The sequence below is a fragment of the Festucalex cinctus genome, chromosome 5 (assembly GCF_051991245.1).
Source record: "Festucalex cinctus isolate MCC-2025b chromosome 5, RoL_Fcin_1.0, whole genome shotgun sequence".
NCBI lineage: Eukaryota > Metazoa > Chordata > Actinopteri > Syngnathiformes > Syngnathidae > Festucalex > Festucalex cinctus.
Window position 1 is genome coordinate 11925724 of NC_135415.1, and position 20804 is coordinate 11946527.

At 23.4% G+C, this 20804-nt stretch overlaps 1 protein-coding gene across 3 annotated transcripts in view; it reads left to right on the forward strand.

Annotated features, from left to right (window-relative positions):
• Window positions 1–20804, forward strand: part of bmp2k (BMP2 inducible kinase) — a 59818-nt gene that overhangs the window by 33347 nt on the left and 5667 nt on the right. Inside the window, exon 16 of one of the 3 annotated variants that reach the window (XM_077522575.1) lies at window positions 38–895. The exons of the other annotated variants lie outside the window; for them this stretch is intronic. Within the exon in view, the coding sequence (XP_077378701.1) occupies window positions 38–84 (47 nt within the window). The 3' untranslated portion in view covers window positions 85–895. Of the gene's footprint in view, window positions 1–37; window positions 896–20804 lie in introns of those variants that run through there. 3 annotated transcript variants of the gene reach the window in all.

Genomic DNA, 20804 nt, shown 5'->3' on the forward strand with positions numbered 1-20804 from the left:
CCCCCCCCATCATTTGCTTCTGGCATGCGTCCGACAGCCACGCTCAGAAACATCTTGTTCTCGTGTACTGGTGGAAGATTCTAGAAGAACGAGTCGTGAAAACATTTTTGCTGTTTACATTTGTGTCTTGTATTTTTTATTTTTATTTTTTGGCCTCAGGTTGTTATTTTTTTTCCCTTTATGCCTTTTTCACAAGCTGAAAAAAGAAAAAGCTAAACGTTTTGGAAAACATACTGGAGCCGGTACTAAGAAGAAACCATGCCTTTTATGGGTTTGTTTGTAAAAAATCTCTTGTATCTGATATGTGAGTGTGGCTGTATTTCTTACAGAATGTTACTGAGAAATAAAAATACGTTGAAAAAAATAAATAAACAAACAAAAAAAGGTTTGCTTTTTTTTTTTTTTTTTTTTTGAATGTTCCACCACGACATACTTCAACAAGATGTTCCTTCGCTTGGCTGTCGTTCTGTCGCCATGGTGAAAAGCCACTTAAAAAAAAAAATAACAAAAATAAAAAATGAAACAAAAGCAAAATAAAAATAAAAAATTGCCAAGACTAAGTAATCTCAAACACATCTGTTTGGTTGGGAAATCAGCGGGAATTTATTTATTTATTTATCTTCTTTTTTTTTGGGGGGGGGGGGCCCATCATGCTGCCCCGCATGATTGAGTAGTTTTTGAAATAAAAAGTGCAGTGACAACGGACGTAAAAAAAAAAAACTTATTTTTTTATTTTTTTTGCACTACCTTGCGAACAAACAAAAACAGTATGCAAAGTAATACTTATTGCGATTTGTGCCTGACTTTCCAAAAAAAAAACACGCCTTACTATACATGTCGTTTTAAAAAAAAACACACACACACACACACACACACACAAAAACGCCTTACATGATTGTTTAAATAAAAAAAAAAACGCCTTACTGTACATGGTCGTTAAAAAAAAAAAAAAAAAAAAAAAAAAAAAAAAGCCTTACTCTACATGGTCGTTTAAAAAAAAAAAAAAAAAAAAAAGCCTTACTCTACATGGTTGTTAAAAAAACAAAAAAAAAAAAAACAAAGCCTTACTATAGATGGTCGTTTAAAAAACAACAAAAAATGCCTTACTGTACATGGTTGTTTAAAAAAAAAAAAAAACACAAAAAAACACCTTACTATATGTGGTCGTTTAAAAAAAAAACAAAAAAAAAAAAAACTTACTATACATGGTCTTTAAGAAAAAAAACAAAAAACGCCTTACTGTACATGGTTGTTAAAAAAACAACAAAAAAGCCTTACTATACATGGTCTTTAAAAAAATAAAAATACGCCTTACTGTACATCGTTGTTAAAAAAAACAAAAAATGCCTTACTGTACATGGCTGTTAAAAAAACAAACAAACAAAAAAAGCCTTACTATACATGGTCGTTTAAAAAAATTATAATAAATAAAACACCTTACTGTACATGGTTGTTAAAAAAAACAAAAAACAAAAAAAACGCCTTACTATACATGTCGTTTAAAAAAATAAAAAAAAAAAGTGTTAAAAAAAAAAAAAATGCCTTACTGTACATGGTTGTTAAAAAAACAAACAAAAAACCTTAGTATACATGGTCGTTAAAAAAAAACAAAAAAAAAACGCCTTACTGTACATGGTTGTTAAAAAAAACAAAACAAAAAAAAGCCTTACTATACATGGTCGTTTAAAAAAAAAAAAAAAAAAAAAAAAGCCTTACTATACATGGTCTTTAAAAAAATAAAAAGAAAAATACGCCTTACTGTACATGGTTGTTAAAAAAAAAATGCCTTACTGTACATGGTTGTTAAAAAAACAACAAAAAAAAGCCTTACTATACATGGTCGTTTAAAAAAAAAAAAAAGCCTTACTATACATGGTCGTTTTAAAAAAAAAAAAAAAAAAAAAAAAAAAAAGGCTTACTATACATGGTCTTTAAAAAAATAAAAATAAAAATACGCCTTACTGTACATGGTTGTTAAAAAAAAAAAATGCCTTACTGTACATGGTTGTTAAAAAAACAACAAAAGAAAAGCCTTACTATACATGGTCGTTTAAAAAAAAAAAAAAAAAAAAGCCTTACTATACATTAGGGGTGTGAATTGCCTCGTACCTGACGATTCGATTCGTATCACGATTCACAGGTCACGATTCGATTCGATACCGATTAATCCCGATACGAATTTCTAAGTCGATTGTTGCGATTTTTTTTCATTCAAATTTAGAAAATACTAATCAGTAAGCTTGTAGAGTGTAAGATTTATATGAAAATGTATTATTTATTTATCTGAAATGTCAGTCTTATAGAGGTTGTAATCTGTTTCATGTTTAAACAGCATTAAAATAAAATATTAAGGCTTAATGTTCCGTTCATATAACATTCTTCCATGCTTAAGGTGTGAATCCTAAAAAAAAAAAAAAAAAAATCTATTTTGCCTATTATTGAATCGATTCGAGAATCGCGCGATGTAGTATCGCGATATATCGCCGAATCGATTTTTTTTTAACACCCCTACTATACATGGTCGTTTTAAAAAAAAAAAAAAAAAAAAAAGCCTTACTATACATGGTCGTTTAAAAAAAACAAAAAAAAACACCTTACTGTACATGGTTGTTAAAAAAAACCCCAAAAAAACAAAAACATCTTACTGTACATGATTGTAAAAAAAAAAAAAAAGCCTTACTATTCATGGTCGTTTAAAAAAAACAACACCTTACTGTACATGGTTGTTAAAAAAAACAAAAAACAAAAAAAACGCCTTACTATACATGTCGTTTAAAAAAAAAAAAAAGCCTTACTATACATGGTCTTTAATAAAAAAAACATCTTACTGTACATGATTGTTAAAAAAAAAAAAAGCCTTACTATACATGGTCGTTTAAAAAAAAAAAAACACCTTACTGTACATGGTTGTTAAAAAAAAACAAAAAAAACGCCTTACTATACATGTCGTTTAAAAAAAAAAAAAAAAAAAGCCTTACTATACATGGTCTTTAATAAAAAAAAAAAAAAAAAAATCTTACTGTACATGATTGTTAAAAAAAAAAAAAAAAAAAGCCTTACTATACATGGTCGTTTAAAAAAAAAAAAAAAGCCTTACTATACATGGTCGTTTTATAAAAAAAAAAAAAAAAAAAAAAAAAAAAAAAAATAAAGCCTTACTATACATGGTCGTTTAAAAAAAAAAAAAAAAACACCTTACTGTACATTGTTAAAAAAAACAAAAAACAAAAAAAACGCCTTACTATACATGTTTAAAAAAAAAAAAAAGCCTTACTATACATGGTCTTTAATAATAATTAAAAAAAAAAACATCTTACTGTACATGATTGTTAAAAAAAAAAAAAAAAAAAGCCTTACTATACATGGTCGTTTTATAAAAAAAATAAAAAAAAAGCCTTACTATACATGGTCGTTTAAAAAACAAAACAAAACACCTAACTGTACATGGTTGTTAAAAAAAAAACAAAAAACAAAAAATACGCCTTACTATATATGTCGTTTAAAAAAAAAAAAAGCCTTACTATACATGGTCTTTAAAAAAAAAAACAAAAAAAAACATCTTACTGTACATGGTTGTTAAAAAAAAAATTAAAAAAAAAAACGCCTTACTATACATGTTTAAAAAAAAAAAAAAGCCTTACTATACATGGTCTTTAATAATAATAAAAAAAAAAAAACATCTTACTGTACATGATTGTTAAAAAAAAAAAAAAAAAAAGCCTTACTATACATGGTCGTTTAAAAAAAAAAAAAAAGCCTTACTATACATGGTCTTTAAAAAAAAAAAAAAAAAAAAAGCCTTACTGTACATGGTTGTTAAAAAAACAAACAAAAAAAAGCCTTACTATACATGGTCGTTTTATAAAAAAAATTAAAAAAAAATAAATAAATAAAAAGCCTTACTATACATGGTCGTTTAAAAAAAAAAAAAAAAACACCTTACTGTACATTGTTAAAAAAAAACAAAAAACAAAAAAAAACGCCTTACTATACATGTTTAAAAAAAAAAAAAGCCTTACTATACATGGTCTTTAATAATAATAAAAAAAAAACATCTTACTGTACATGATTGTTAAAAAAAAAAAAAGCCTTACTATACATGATCGTTTAAAAAAAAAAAAAACACCTTACTGTACATGGTTGTTAAAAAAAAACAAAAAACAAAAAAAAACGCCTTACTATACATGTTTAAAAAAAAAAAAAAGCCTTACTATACATGGTCTTTAATAATAATAAAAAAAAAAAACATCTTACTGTACATGATTGTTAAAAAAAAAAAAAAAAGCCTTACTATACATGGTCGTTTTATAAAAAAAAAAAAAAAAAAGCCTTACTATACATGGTCGTTTAAAAAACAAAACAAAACACCTAACTGTACATGGTTGTTAAAAAAAAAAAAATAAATACGCCTTACTATATATGTCGTAAAAAAAAAAAAAAGCCTTACTATACATGGTCTTTAAAAAAAAAAAAAAAAAAAAAAACATCTTACTGTACATGATTGTTAAAAAAAAAAGCCTTACTATACATGGTCGTTTAAAAAAAAAAAAAAACACCTTACTGTACATGGTTGTTAAAAAAAAACAAAAAACAAAAAAAACGCCTTACTATACATGTCGTTTAAAAAAAAAAAGCCTTACTATACATGGTCTTTAAAAAAAAAAAAAAACAAAAAAAACATCTTACTGTACATGATTGTTAAAAAAAAAAAAGCCTTACTATACATGGTCGTTTAAAAAAAAAAAAAAACACCTTACTGTACATGGTTGTTAAAAAAAAACAAAAAACAAAAAAAACGCCTTACTATACATGTCGTTTAAAAAAAAAAAAGCCTTACTATACATGGTCTTTAATAAAAAAAAAAAAAAAGCCTTACTGTACATGGTTGTTAAAAAAACAAAAAAAAAAAAGCCTTACTATACATGGTCGTTTTATAAAAAAAATTTAAAAAAAATAAATAAATAAAAAGCCTTACTATACATGGTCGTTTAAAAAAAAAAAAAAAACACCTTACTGTACATTGTTAAAAAAAAACAAAAAACAAAAAAAAACGCCTTACTATACATGTTTAAAAAAAAAAAAAGCCTTACTATACATGGTCTTTAATAATAATAAAAAAAAAACATCTTACTGTACATGATTGTTAAAAAAAAAAAAGCCTTACTATACATGGTCGTTTAAAAAAAAAAAAACACCTTACTGTACATGGTTGTTAAAAAAAAACAAAAAAAACGCCTTACTATACATGTCGTTTAAAAAAAAAAAAAAAAAAGCCTTACTATACATGGTCTTTAATAAAAAAAAAAAAAAAAAAATCTTACTGTACATGATTGTTAAAAAAAAAAAAAAAAAAGCCTTACTATACATGGTCGTTTAAAAAAAAAAAAAAGCCTTACTATACATGGTCGTTTTATAAAAAAAAAAAAAAAAAAAAAAAAAAAAAAAATAAAGCCTTACTATACATGGTCGTTTAAAAAAAAAAAAAAAAACACCTTACTGTACATTGTTAAAAAAAACAAAAAACAAAAAAAACGCCTTACTATACATGTTTAAAAAAAAAAAAAAAAGCCTTACTATACATGGTCTTTAATAATAATTTTAAAAAAAAACATCTTACTGTACATGATTGTTAAAAAAAAAAAAAAAAAAAGCCTTACTATACATGGTCGTTTTATAAAAAAAATTAAAAAAAAGCCTTACTATACATGGTCGTTTAAAAAACAAAACAAAACACCTAACTGTACATGGTTGTTAAAAAAAAAACAAAAAACAAAAAATACGCCTTACTATATATGTCGTTTAAAAAAAAAAAAAGCCTTACTATACATGGTCTTTAAAAAAAAAACAAAAAAAAACATCTTACTGTACATGGTTGTTAAAAAAAAAAAAAAAAAAAAAAACGCCTTACTATACATGTTTAAAAAAAAAAAAAAAGCCTTACTATACATGGTCTTTAATAATAATAAAAAAAAAAAAACATCTTACTGTACATGATTGTTAAAAAAAAAAAAAAAAAAAGCCTTACTATACATGGTCGTTTAAAAAAAAAAAAAAAGCCTTACTATACATGGTCTTTAAAAAAAAAAAAAAAAAAAAGCCTTACTGTACATGGTTGTTAAAAAAACAAACAAAAAAAAGCCTTACTATACATGGTCGTTTTATAAAAAAAATTAAAAAAAAATAAATAAATAAAAAGCCTTACTATACATGGTCGTTTAAAAAAAAAAAAAAAAACACCTTACTGTACATTGTTAAAAAAAAACAAAAAACAAAAAAAAACGCCTTACTATACATGTTTAAAAAAAAAAAAAGCCTTACTATACATGGTCTTTAATAATAATTAAAAAAAAACATCTTACTGTACATGATTGTTAAAAAAAAAAAAAGCCTTACTATACATGATCGTTTAAAAAAAAAAAAAACACCTTACTGTACATGGTTGTTAAAAAAAAACAAAAAACAAAAAAAAACGCCTTACTATACATGTTTAAAAAAAAAAAAAAAGCCTTACTATACATGGTCTTTAATAATAATAAAAAAAAAAAACATCTTACTGTACATGATTGTTAAAAAAAAAAAAAAAAGCCTTACTATACATGGTCGTTTTATAAAAAAAAAAAAAAAAAAGCCTTACTATACATGGTCGTTTAAAAAACAAAACAAAACACCTAACTGTACATGGTTGTTAAAAAAAAATAAATAAATACGCCTTACTATATATGTCGTTAAAAAAAAAAAAAGCCTTACTATACATGGTCTTTAAAAAAAAAAAAAAAAAAAAAAAATCTTACTGTACATGATTGTTAAAAAAAAAAGCCTTACTATACATGGTCGTTTAAAAAAAAAAAAAAAACACCTTACTGTACATGGTTGTTAAAAAAAAACAAAAAACAAAAAAAACGCCTTACTATACATGTCGTTTAAAAAAAAAAAGCCTTACTATACATGGTCTTTAAAAAAAAAAAAAAAAAAAAAAAACATCTTACTGTACATGATTGTTAAAAAAAAAAAAGCCTTACTATACATGGTCGTTTAAAAAAAAAAAAAAACACCTTACTGTACATGGTTGTTAAAAAAAAACAAAAAACAAAAAAAACGCCTTACTATACATGTCGTTTAAAAAAAAAAAAGCCTTACTATACATGGTCTTTAATAAAAAAAAAAAAAAAAGCCTTACTGTACATGGTTGTTAAAAAAACAAACAAAAAAAAGCCTTACTATACATGGTCGTTTTATAAAAAAAATTTAAAAAAAATAAATAAATAAAAAGCCTTACTATACATGGTCGTTTAAAAAAAAAAAAAAAACACCTTACTGTACATTGTTAAAAAAAAACAAAAAACAAAAAAAAACGCCTTACTATACATGTTTAAAAAAAAAAAAAGCCTTACTATACATGGTCTTTAATAATAAGAAAAAAAAAACATCTTACTGTACATGATTGTTAAAAAAAAAAAAAAGCCTTACTATACATGATCGTTTAAAAAAAAAAAAACACCTTACTGTACATGGTTGTTAAAAAAAAACAAAAAACAAAAAAAACGCCTTACTATACATGTTTAAAAAAAAAAAAAAGCCTTACTATACATGGTCTTTAATAATAATAAAAAAAAAAACATCTTACTGTACATGATTGTTAAAAAAAAAAAAAAAAGCCTTACTATACATGGTCGTTTTATAAAAAAAATTAAAAAAAAGCCTTACTATACATGGTCGTTTAAAAAACAAAACAAAACACCTAACTGTACATGGTTGTTAAAAAAAAAACAAAAAACAAAAAATACGCCTTACTATATATGTCGTTAAAAAAAAAAAAGCCTTACTATACATGGTCTTTAAAAAAAAAAAAAAAAAAAAAACATCTTACTGTACATGATTGTTAAAAAAAAAAAGCCTTACTATACATGGTCGTTTAAAAAAAAAAAAAACACCTTACTGTACATGGTTGTTAAAAAAAAACAAAAAACAAAAAAAACGCCTTACTATACATGTCGTTTAAAAAAAAAAAGCCTTACTATACATGGTCTTTAAAAAAAACAAAAAAAAAAAAAAAACATCTTACTGTACATGATTGTTAAAAAAAAAAAAGCCTTACTATACATGGTCGTTTAAAAAAAAAAAAAAACACCTTACTGTACATGGTTGTTAAAAAAAAACAAAAAACAAAAAAAACGCCTTACTATACATGTCGTTTAAAAAAAAAAAGCCTTACTATACATGGTCTTTAAAAAAAACAAAAAAAAAAAAAAAACATCTTACTGTACATGATTGTTAAAAAAAAAAAAGCCTTACTATACATGGTCGTTTAAAAAAAAAAAAAAAAACCTTACTGTACATGGTTGTTAAAAAAAAACAAAAAACAAAAAAAACGCCTTACTATACATGTCGTTTAAAAAAAAAAAAAGCCTTACTATACATGGTCTTTAATAAAAAAAAAAGAAAAAAATCTTACTGTACATGATTGTTAAAAAAAAAAAAAAAGCCTTACTATAAATGGTTGTTAAAAAAACAAAATAAAAAAAGCCTTACTATACATGGTCGTTTTATAAAAAAATAAATAAAAAATAAAAAAGTCTTACTATACATGGTCGTTTAAAAAAAAAAAAAAAAAACACCTTACTGTACATGGTTGTTAAAAAAAACAAAAAAAACGCCTTACTATACATGTCGTTTAAAAAAAAAAAAAAGCCTTACTATACATGGTCTTTAATAAAAATTAAAAAAAACGCCTTACTATACATGTCGTTTAAAAAAAAAAAAAAAGCCTTACTATACATGGTTTTTAATAAAAAAAATAAAAAAAAAATCTTACTGTACATGATTGTTAAAAAACAAAAAAAAGCCTTACTATACATGGTCTTTAATAAAAAAAAAAAAATCTTACTGTACATGATTGTTAAAAAAAAAAAGCCTTACTATACATGGTCTTTAAAAAAAAAACATCTTACTGTACATGATTGTTAAAAAAAAAAAGCCTTACTATACATGGTCGTTTAAAAAAAAAAAAAAAAGCCTTACTATACATGGTCTTAAAAAAAAAAAAAAAAAAAAAAAGCCTTACTGTACATGGTTGTTAAAAAAACAAACAAAAAAAAGCCTTACTATACATGGTCGTTTTATAAAAAAAAAATAAAATAAAAAAAAATAAAAAAAAAAAAGCCTTACTATACATGGTCGTTTAAAAAAAAACAAAAAAAACACCTTACTGTACATTGTTAAAAAAAACAAAAAACAAAAAAAACGCCTTACTATACATGTTTAAAAAAAAAAAAGCCTTACTATACATGGTCTTTAATAATAATAAAAAAAAAACATCTTACTGTACATGATTGTTAAAAAAAAAAAAAGCCTTACTATACATGGTCGTTTAAAAAAAAAAAAAACACCTTACTGTACATGGTTGTTAAAAAAAAACAAAAAACAAAAAAAACGCCTTACTATACATGTTTAAAAAAAAAAAAAAGCCTTACTATACATGGTCTTTAATAATAATAAAAAAAAAAAAACATCTTACTGTACATGATTGTTAAAAAAAAAAAAAAAAAGCCTTACTATACATGGTCGTTTTATAAAAAAAAAAAAAAAAAAAAGCCTTACTATACATGGTCGTTTAAAAAACAAAACAAAACACCTAACTGTACATGGTTGTTAAAAAAAAAAATAAATAAATAAATACGCCTTACTATATATGTCGTTTAAAAAAAAAAAAAAGCCTTACTATACATGGTCTTTAAAAAAAAAAAAAAAAAAAAAAACATCTTACTGTACATGATTGTTAAAAAAAAAAGCCTTACTATACATGGTCGTTTAAAAAAAAAGAAAAACACCTTACTGTACATGGTTGTTAAAAAAAACCAAAAAACAAAAAAAACGCCTTACTATACATGTCGTTTAAAAAAAAAAAAGCCTTACTATACATGGTCTTTAAAAAAAAAAAAAAAAAAAAACATCTTACTGTACATGATTGTTAAAAAAAAAAAAAAAAAAAGCCTTACTATACATGGTCGTTAAAAAAAAAAAAAAAGAACACCTAACTGTACATGGTTGTTCAAAAAAACAAAAAAACAAAAAATACGCCTTACTATACATGTCGTTAAAAAAAAAAAAAAGCCTTACTATACATGGTCTTTAAAAAAAAAACAAAAAAACATCTTACTGTACATGATTGTTAAAAAAAAAAAAAAAAAAAAACGCCTTACTATACATGTCGTTTAAAAAAAAAAAGCCTTACTATACATGGTCTTTAAAAAAAAAAAAAAAAAAAACATCTTACTGTACATGATTGTAAAAAAAAAAAAGCCTTACTATACATGTCGTTTAAAAAAAAAAAAAAGCCTTACTATACATGGTCTTTAATAAAAAAAAAAGAAAAAAATCTTACTGTACATGATTGGTAAAAAAAAAAAAAAAGCCTTACTATAAATGGTTGTTAAAAAAACAAAATAAAAAAAGCCTTACTATACATGGTCGTTTTATAAAAAAAAAAAAACAAAAAAAAACAAACAAAAGTCTTACTATACATGGTCGTTTAAAAAAAAAAAAAAAACACCTTACTGTACATGGTTGTTAAAAAAAACAAAAAAAACGCCTTACTATACATGTCGTTTAAAAAAAAAAAAAAGCCTTACTATACATGGTCTTTAATAAAAATTAAAAAAAACATCTTACTGTACATGATTGTTAAAAAAAAACAAAAAAAAAAAACGCCTTACTATACATGTCGTTTAAAAAAAAAAAAAACACTTTACTGTACATGGTTGTTAAAAAAAAACAAAAAACAAAAAAAACGCCTTACTATACATGTTTAAAAAAAAAAAAGCCTTACTATACATGGTCTTTAAAAAAAAAAAAAAAAAAAAAAAAAAAAAACATCTTACTGTACATGATTGTTAAAAAAAAAAAAGCCTTACTATACATGGTCGTTTAAAAAAAAAAAAAACACCTTACTGTACATGGTTGTTAAAAAAAAACAAAAAACAAAAAAAACGCCTTACTATACATGTCGTTTAAAAAAAAAAAAAGCCTTACTATACATGGTCTTTAAAAAAAAAAAAAAAAAAAAACATCTTACTGTACATGATTGTTAAAAAAAAAAAAAAAAAAGCCTTACTATACATGGTCGTTTTATATAAAAAAAAAAAAAAAGCCTTACTATACATGGTCGTTAAAAAAAAAAAAAAAAACACCTAACTGTACATGGTTGTTAAAAAAAACAAAAAAACAAAAAATACGCCTTACTATACATGTCGTTAAAAAAAAAAAAATGCCTTACTATACATGGTCTTTAAAAAAAAAAAAAAAACATCTTACTGTACATGATTGTTAAAAAAAAAAAGCCTTACTATACATGGTCGTTTAAAAAAAAAAAAAAGCCTTACTATACATGGTCTTAAAAAAAAAAAAAAAAAAAAAAAGCCTTACTGTACATGGTTGTTAAAAAAACAAACAAAAAAAAGCCTTACTATACATGGTCGTTTTATAAAAAAAAAAAAAAAAAAAAAAAAAAAAAAAAAAGCCTTACTATACATGGTCGTTTAAAAAAAACAAAAAAAACACCTTACTGTACATTGTTAAAAAAAACAAAAAACAAAAAAAACGCCTTACTATACATGTTTAAAAAAAAAAAAAAAGCCTTACTATACATGGTCGTTTAAAAAAAAAAAAAAACACCTTACTGTACATGGTTGTTAAAAAAAAACAAAAAACAAAAAAAACGCCTTACTATACATGTTTAAAAAAAAAAAAAAAAGCCTTACTATACATGGTCTTTAATAATAATAAAAAAAAAAAAACATCTTACTGTACATGATTGTTAAAAAAAAAAAAGCCTTACTATACATGGTCGTTTAAAAAAAAAAAAAACACCTTACTGTACATGGTTGTTAAAAAAAAACAAAAAACAAAAAAAACGCCTTACTATACATGTCGTTTAAAAAAAAAAAAAAAGCCTTACTATACATGGTCTTTAATAAAAAAAATTAAAAAAAATCTTACTGTACATGATTGTTAAAAAAAAAAAAAAAAAAAAGCCTTACTATACATGGTCGTTTAAAAAAAAAAAAAAAAGCCTTACTGTACATGGTTGTTAAAAAAACAAACAAAAAAAAGCCTTACTATACATGGTCGTTTTATAAAAAAAAAAAAAAAAAAAAAAAAAAAAAAAAGCCTTACTATACATGGTCGTTTAAAAAAAAAAAAAACACCTTACTGTACATGGTTAAAAAAAACAAAAAACAAAAAAAACGCCTTACTATACATGTCGTTTAAAAAAAAAAAAGCCTTACTATACATGGTCTTTAAAAAAAAAAAAAAAAAAAAAAAAAAACATCTTACTGTACATGATTGTTAAAAAAAAAAAAAAAAAAAGCCTTACTATACATGGTCGTTTTATATATATAAAAAAAAGCCTTACTATACATGGTCGTTAAAAAAAAAAAAAAAACACCTAACTGTACATGGTTGTTAAAAAAAACAAAAAAACAAAAAATACGCCTTACTATACATGTCTTTAAAAAAAAAAAAAGCCTTACTATACATGGTCTTTAAAAAAAAACAAAAAACATCTTACTGTACATGATTGTTAAAAAAAAAAAAAAAAAAAAAAAAAAGCCTTACTATACATGGTCTTTAATAAAAATAAAAATAAACACCTTACTGTACATGATTGTTAAAAAAAAAAAAAAAAAAAAAAAACGCCTTACTATACATGTCGTTTAAAAAAAAAAGCCTTACTATACATGGTCTTTAAAAAAAAAAAAAAAAAAAAAACATCTTACTGTACATGATTGTTAAAAAAAAAAGCCTTACTATACATGTCGTTTAAAAAAAAAAAAAAGCCTTACTATACATGGTCTTTAATAAAAAAAAATAAAAAAAAATCTTACTGTACATGATTGTAAAAAAAAAACAAAACAAAACCTTACTATATGGTCGTTTAAAAAAAAAAAAAAAAGCCTTACTATAAATGGTTGTTAAAAAAACAAAATAAAAAAAGCCTTACTATACATGGTCGTTTTATAAAAAAAAAATAAAAAAATAAAAAAAAAGTCTTACTATACATGGTCGTTTAAAAAAAAAAAAAAGCCTTACTATACATGGTCTTTAATAAAAAAAAAATAAAAAAAATCTTACTGTACATGATTGTTAAAAAAAAAAAAAAAAAAAAAAAAAAAGCCTTACTATCTGGTCGTTTAAAAAAAAAAAAAAAAGCCTTACTATAAATGGTTGTTAAAAAAAAAAATAAAAAAAAGTCTTACTATACATGGTCGTTTAAAAAAAAAAAAAAAAACACCTTACTGTACATGGTTGTTAAAAAAAACCAAAAAAACGCCTTACTATACATGTCGTTTAAAAAAAAAAAAAAGCCTTACTATACATGGTCTTTAAAAAAAAACACAACAACACCTTACTGTACATGGTTGTTAAAAAAAACAAAAAAAAACGGCTTACTATACATGTCGTTTAAAAAAAAAAAAGCCTTACTATACATGGTCTTTAATAAAAATAAAAAAAAACATCTTACTGTACATGATTGTTAAAAAAAAAAAAAAAAAAACGCCTTACTATACATGTCGTTTAAAAAAAAAAGCCTTACTACACATGGTCTTTAAAAAAAAAACAAAAAAAAACCATCTTACTGTACATGATTGTTAAAAAAAAAAAAGCCTTACTATACATGTCGTTTAAAAAAAAAAAAAAGCCTTACTATACATGGTCGTAAAAAAAAAAAAAAAAAGCCTTACTATACATGGTCGTTAAAAAAAAAAAAAAAAGCCTTACAATACATGGTCGTTAAAAAAAAAAAAAAAAGCCTTACTATACATGGTCTTTAAAAAAAAAAAAAAAAAAAAAAGCCTTACTGTACATGGTTGTTAAAAAAACAAACAAAAAAAAGCCTTACTATACATGGTCGTTTAAAAAAAAAAAAAACACCTTACTGTACATGGTTGTTAAAAAAAAACAAAAAACAAAAAAAACGCCTTACTATACATGTTTAAAAAAAAAAAGCCTTACTATACATGGTCTTTAATAATAATAATAAAAAAAAAACATCTTACTGTACATGATTGTTAAAAAAAAAAAAAAAAAAAGCCTTACTATACATGGTCGTTTTAAAAAAAAACAACAAAAGAAAACACAAAAAAAAAACGCCTTACTATATGTATAAAAAAAAATAGATAAAAAAACCCACAAAAAACACACACACAAACACCTTAGTATACATGGTCGTTTAAAAATAAATAAATAAATAAATAAAAAATAAAAAACCTGACTATACATGGTCGTTAAAAAAAAAAAAAAAAAAAAAAGCCTTACTCTACATGGTCGTTTAAAAAAACAAAAACAAAAAAAGTCTTCCTGTACATGGTTGTTAAAAAAAAAAAAAAAAAAAAGCCTTACTATACATGGTCGTTTTAAAAAAAACAACAAAAAAGCCTTACTATACATGGTCTTTAAAAAAATAAAAATAAAAATACGCCTTACTGTACATGGTTGTTAAAAAAAAAAAGAAAACAAAAAAACGCCTTACTATATGTGGTTGTTTAAAAAAAAAAAAACTTACTATACATGGTCTTTAAAAAAAAAAAACAACAAAAAAGCCTTACTATACATGGTCTTTAAAAAAATAAAAATAAAAATACGCCTTACTGTACATGGTTGTTAAAAAAAAAAAAAAAAAAAAAATAGCCTTACTATACATGGTCGTTAAAAAAAACAACAACAAAAAAGCCTTACTATACATGGTCTTTAAAAAAATAAAAATAAAAATACGCCTTACTGTACATGGTTGTTGAAAAAAAAAAAAAAAAAAAAGCCTTACTATACATGGTCGTTTTATAAAAAAAAAAAAAAAAAAAAAAAAATGCCTTACTGTACATGGTTGTTAAAAAAAGACAAAAAAAACGCCTTACTATACATGTCGTTTAAAAAAAAAAAAAAAAAAACAAAGCCTTACTATAGATGGTCGTTTAAAAAAAAAAAAAAAAAAAAGCCTTACTGTACATGGTTGTTAAAAAAAAAAAAAGCCTTACTATACATGGTCTTTAATAAAAAAAAAATAAAAAAATCTTACTGTACATGATTGTTAAAAAAAAAAAGAAAAAAAAAAAGCCTTACAATACATGGTCGTTTAAAAAAAAAAAAAAAAGCCTTACTATACATGGTCTTTAAAAAAAAAAAAAAAAAAAAAGCCTTACTGTACATGGTTGTTAAAAAAACAAACAAAAAAAAGCCTTACTATACATGGTCGTTTAAAAAAAAACAAAAACACCTTACTGTACATGGTTGTTAAAAAAAAACAAAAAACAAAAAAAACGCCTTACTATACATGTTTAAAAAAAAAAAGCCTTACTATACATGGTCTTTAATAATAATAATAAAAAAAAAACATCTTACTGTACATGATTGTTAAAAAAAAAAAAAAAAAAGCCTTACTATACATGGTCGTTTTAAAAAAAAACAACAAAAGAAAACACAAAAAAAAAACGCCTTACTATATGTATAAAAAAAAATAGATAAAAAACCCCACAAAAAACACACACACAAACACCTTAGTATACATGGTCGTTTAAAAATAAATAAATAAATAAATAAAAAATAAAAAACCTGACTATACATGGTCGTTAAAAAAAAAAAAAAAAAAAAAAAAAAGCCTTACTCTACATGGTCGTTTAAAAAAACAAAAACAAAAAAAGTCTTCCTGTACATGGTTGTTAAAAAAACAAAACAAAAAAAAGCCTTACTATACATGGTCGTTTTAAAAAAATAACAAAAAAGCCTTACTATACATGGTCTTTAAAAAAATAAAAATAAAAATACGCCTTACTGTACATGGTTGTTAAAAAAAAAAAAGAAAACAAAAAAACGCCTTACTATATGTGGTTGTTTAAAAAAAAAAAAAACTTACTATACATGGTCTTTAAAAAAAACAACAACAAAAAAGCCTTACTATACATGGTCTTTAAAAAAATAAAAATAAAAATACGCCTTACTGTACATGGTTGTTAAAAAAAAAAAAAAAAAAAATAGCCTTACTATACATGGTCGTTAAAAAAAAAAAACAACAAAAAAGCCTTACTATACATGGTCTTTAAAAAAATAAAAATAAAAATACGCCTTACTGTACATGGTTGTTGAAAAAACAAACAAAAAAAAGCCTTACTATACATGGTCGTTTTATAAAAAAAAAAAAAAAAAAAAAAAAAAAAATGCCTTACTGTACATGGTTGTTAAAAAAAGACAAAAAAAACGCCTTACTATACATGTCGTTTAAAAAAAAAAAAAAAAAACAAAGCCTTACTATAGATGGTCGTTTAAAAAAAAAAAAAAAAAAAAGCCTTACTGTACATGGTTGTTAAAAAAAGACAAAAAAAACGCCTTACTATACATGTCGTTTAAAAAAACAAAAAAAAAACAAAGCCTTACTATAGATGGTCGTTTAAAAAAAAAAAAAAAAAAAAGCCTTACTGTACATGGTTGTTAAAAAAAAAAAAGAAAACAAAAAAACGCCTTACTATATGTGGTCGTTTAAAAAAAAAAAAAAAAAAAAAAACTTACTATACATGGTCTTTAAAAAAAATACAAAAAAACGCCTTACTGTACATGGTTGTTAAAAAAACAACAACAAAAAAGCCTTACTATACATGGTCTTTAAAAAAATAAAAATAAAAATACGCCTTACTGTACATGGTTGTTAAAAAAAAAAAAAAAATGCCTTACTGTACATGGTTGTTAAAAAAAAAAAAAAAAAAAAAAAGCCTTACTATACATGGTCTTTAAAAAAAAACAAAAAAACGCCTTACTGTACATGGTTGTTAAAAAAAAAAAAAAAAAAAAGCCTTACTATACATGGTCTTTAAAAAAATAAAAATAAAAATACGCCTTACTGTACATGGTTGTTAAAAAAAAAAATAAATAAAATGCCTTACTGTACATGGTTGTTAAAAAAACAACAACAAAAAAGCCTTACTATACATGGTCGTTTTATAAAAAAAAAAAAAAAAAAAAAAAAAAAATGCCTTACTGTACATGGTTGTTAAAAAAACAAACAAAAAACCTGAGTATACATGGTCGTTTAAAAAAAAACGCCTTACTGTACATGGTTGTTAAAAAAAGACAAAAAAAACGCCTTACTATACATGTCGTTTAAAAAAAAAAAAAAAAAAAGTCTTACTATAGATGGTCGTTTAAAAAAAAAAAAAAAAAAAAAAGCCTTACTGTACATGGTTGTTAAAAAAAAAAAAGAAAACAAAAAAACGCCTTACTGTACATGGTTGTTAAAAAAACAACAACAAAAAAGCCTTACTATACATGGTCTTTAAAAAAATAAAAATAAAAATACGCCTTACTGTACATGGTTGTTAAAAAAAAAAAAAAAATGCCTTACTGTACATGGTTGTTAAAAAAAACAAACAAAAAAAAAGCCTTACTATACATGGTCGTTTTATAAAAAAAATAAAAATAAAATAAAAAAAATAGCCTTACTATACATGGTCTTTAAAAAAAAAAAAAAAGCCTTACGATACATGGTCTTTAAAAAAATAAAAATAAAAATACGCCTTACTGTACATGGTTGTTTAAAAAAAAAAAAAAAAAAAAGCCTTACTGTACATGGTTGTTAAAAAAAAAAAAAAAAAAAAAGCCTTACTATACATGGTCGTTTTATAAAAATAAAAAAAAAATAAAAAAAAAATAGCCTTACTATACATGGTCGTTTAAAAAAACAAAACAAAAACACCTTACTAAAAAAAAAAAAAAAAAAAGCCTGTTGTAAAAAAAAAAAAAAATGCCTTACTGTACATGGTTGTTAAAAAAACAAACAAAAAACCTTAGTATACATGGTCGTTTAAAAAAAAACGCCTTACTGTACATGGTTGTTAAAAAAACAAAACAAAAAAAAGCCTTACTATACATGGTCGTTTTAAAAACAACAACAAAAAAGCCTTACTATACATGGTCTTTAAAAAAATAAAAATAAAAATACGCCTTACTGTACATGGTTGTTTAAAAAAAAAAAAAAAAAAAGCCTTACTGTACATGGTTGTTAAAAAAAAAAAAAAAAAAAAAGCCTTACTATACATGGTCGTTTTATAAAAATAAAAATATAAAAATAAAAAAATAGCCTTACTATACATGGTCGTTTAAAAAAACAAAACAAAAAACACCTTACTAAAAAAAAAAAAAAAAAAAAGCCTGTTGTAAAAAAAAAAAAAAAATGCCTTACTGTACATGGTTGTTAAAAAAACAAACAAAAAACCTTAGTATACATGGTCGTTTAAAAAAAAACGCCTTACTGTACATGGTTGTTAAAAAAACAAAACAAAAAAAAGCCTTACTATACATGGTCGTTTTAAAAACAACAACAAAAAAGCCTTACTATACATGGTCTTTAAAAAAATAAAAATAAAAATACGCCTTACTGTACATGGTTGTTAAAAAAATAAAAAAATAAAAAATGCCTTACTGTACATGGTTGTTAAAAAAAAAAAAAAAAAAAAAGCCTTACTATACATGGTCGTTTAAAAAAAAAAAAAACACCTTACTGTACATGGTTGTTAAAAAAAAACAAAAAACAAAAAAAACGCCTTACTATACATGTTGTTTAAAAAAAAAAAAAAAAGCCTTACTATACATGGTCGTTTAAAAAAAAAAAAAAAAAAAAAAAAAAAAAGCTCCGTACCTTACTATATATGTCGTTTAAAAAAACAAAAAAAACAAAGCCTTACTATAGATGGTCGTTTAAAAAAAAAAAAAAAAAAAAACGCCTTACTGTACATGGTTGTTAAAAAAAAAGAAAACACAAAAAAACGCCTTACTATATGTGGTCGTTTAAAAAAAAAAAAAAAAAAAAAACTTACTATACATGGTCATTTAAAAAAAAAAAAAAAAAAGCCTTACTATACATGGTCTTTAAAAACAAAAAACAAAAAAAAAACACGCCTTACTGTACATGGTTATTTAAAAAAAAAAAAAAAAAAAAAAACACACACACACACAAAAACACCTTCGTATACATGGTCGTTAAAAAAAAAAAAAAAAAAAAAAAAGCTTTACTATATACATGGTCGTTAAAAAACCCCTGCCTTACTATACAACAAAAAAAAAAGCCTTACTATACATGGTCTTTAAGAAAAAAACCAAAAAACGCCTTACTGTACATGGTTGTTAAAAAAACAAGCGCCTTACTATATGTGGTCGTTTAAAAAAAAACAAAAAACAAAAAAAAACACACACACACACACACATACACACACAAAAACATCTTAGTATACATGGTCGTTTAAAAAAAAAAAACAAAAAAAAAAAAAAAACGCCTTACTATATACATGGTTGTTAAAAAAAAATAACCCCGCCTTACTATACATGGTCATTTAAAAAAAAAAAAAAAAAAAGAAAAGCCTAACTGTACATGGTTATTAAAAAAAAAGAAAAAAAAACACACACACACAAAAACACCTTAGTATACATGGTCGTTTAAAAAAACAAACAAAAGAAAGACTTACTATACATGGTCTTTAAAAAAACAACAAAAAAAACGCCTTACTGTACATGGTTGTTAAAAAAAAAAAAAAAAAAAAAACGCCTTACTATTAAGGGTGTCACGATTTCGATTTTTTATCGAAATCGATCGAAATTACGTCACGATTTCGAGCATCGAAATAGAAGAGAGGACACACGATTCGATGCCCCCCCCCAACCTCAACCAAGTCATAAAATTTCATTGTATTTAATTTAATAAATAGTGGATGTGTTGATTCTGTATATTTTGATCTATTAATAATCCTTATGGCTCTTTTTTGCAATTTAAAAACAGTGTCAGTATTTGTTTTATATGTGTTTCCCCAAATTTCCACACAATAGGTCAAATATGGTAATAATAATGTATTATATAATGTATATAGTGAATTCATGTTCAGGACCTCCTTGGTTTTATAGAGTATCCCTATGATTTTTGACATTTTCCTTTTAACATTTTCTATGTGTGGTTTCCAACATAATTTATCATCAATAACTACTCCAAGGAATTTATTTTCATACACCCTTTCTATTTCAATTAAATTCACCCTAATTTTAACTTGATGAGTGATTGGTCTAGTACCGAAAACTATGAACTTGGTTTTATTTAAATTTAATGATAATTTATTCATATCAAACCAATTTTTTATTGTACTTAATTCATACTCCACAGTAGTCAGAAGCTGCTTCAAGTTGTCTCCAGAACAGTAGAAAGTTGTATCATCCGCAAACAAGACACTCTTGAGTATTTTCGAGACACAACAGATATCATTCATATACAATATAAATAATTTAGGGCCCAGCACAGACCCCTGAGGAACTCCATGAGTAATCTTCAATTGTTTTGAATTTGTATTTTTAAACTGCACATACTGATATCTATCATCCAAATAACTTTTTATCCATTTATATGCTAAGCCTCTTATACCATATTTCACTAATTTATTCATTAATATAGAATGGTCTGTGGTGTCAAATGCTTTCTTTAGATCCATAAATATCCCAACAGTAAATTTTTTATTGTCTATGTTGGTAGCTATTTCCTCTACAAGTTCCATGACTGCCATTGAGGTGGTCCGTTTTTCTCTAAAACCGTACTGATATTCACTCAAAATCTTATGTTTCTCAATAAAATTATCCAGTCTATATAAAAATAATTTTTCTAGAATTTTTGAGAACTGTGGCAACAATGATATTGGTCTATAATTACTAAATATATGTCTATCACCACTTTTGTAAATAGGAATTACTTTTGCTATTTTCATTTTTGATGGAAATATACCAGTTTG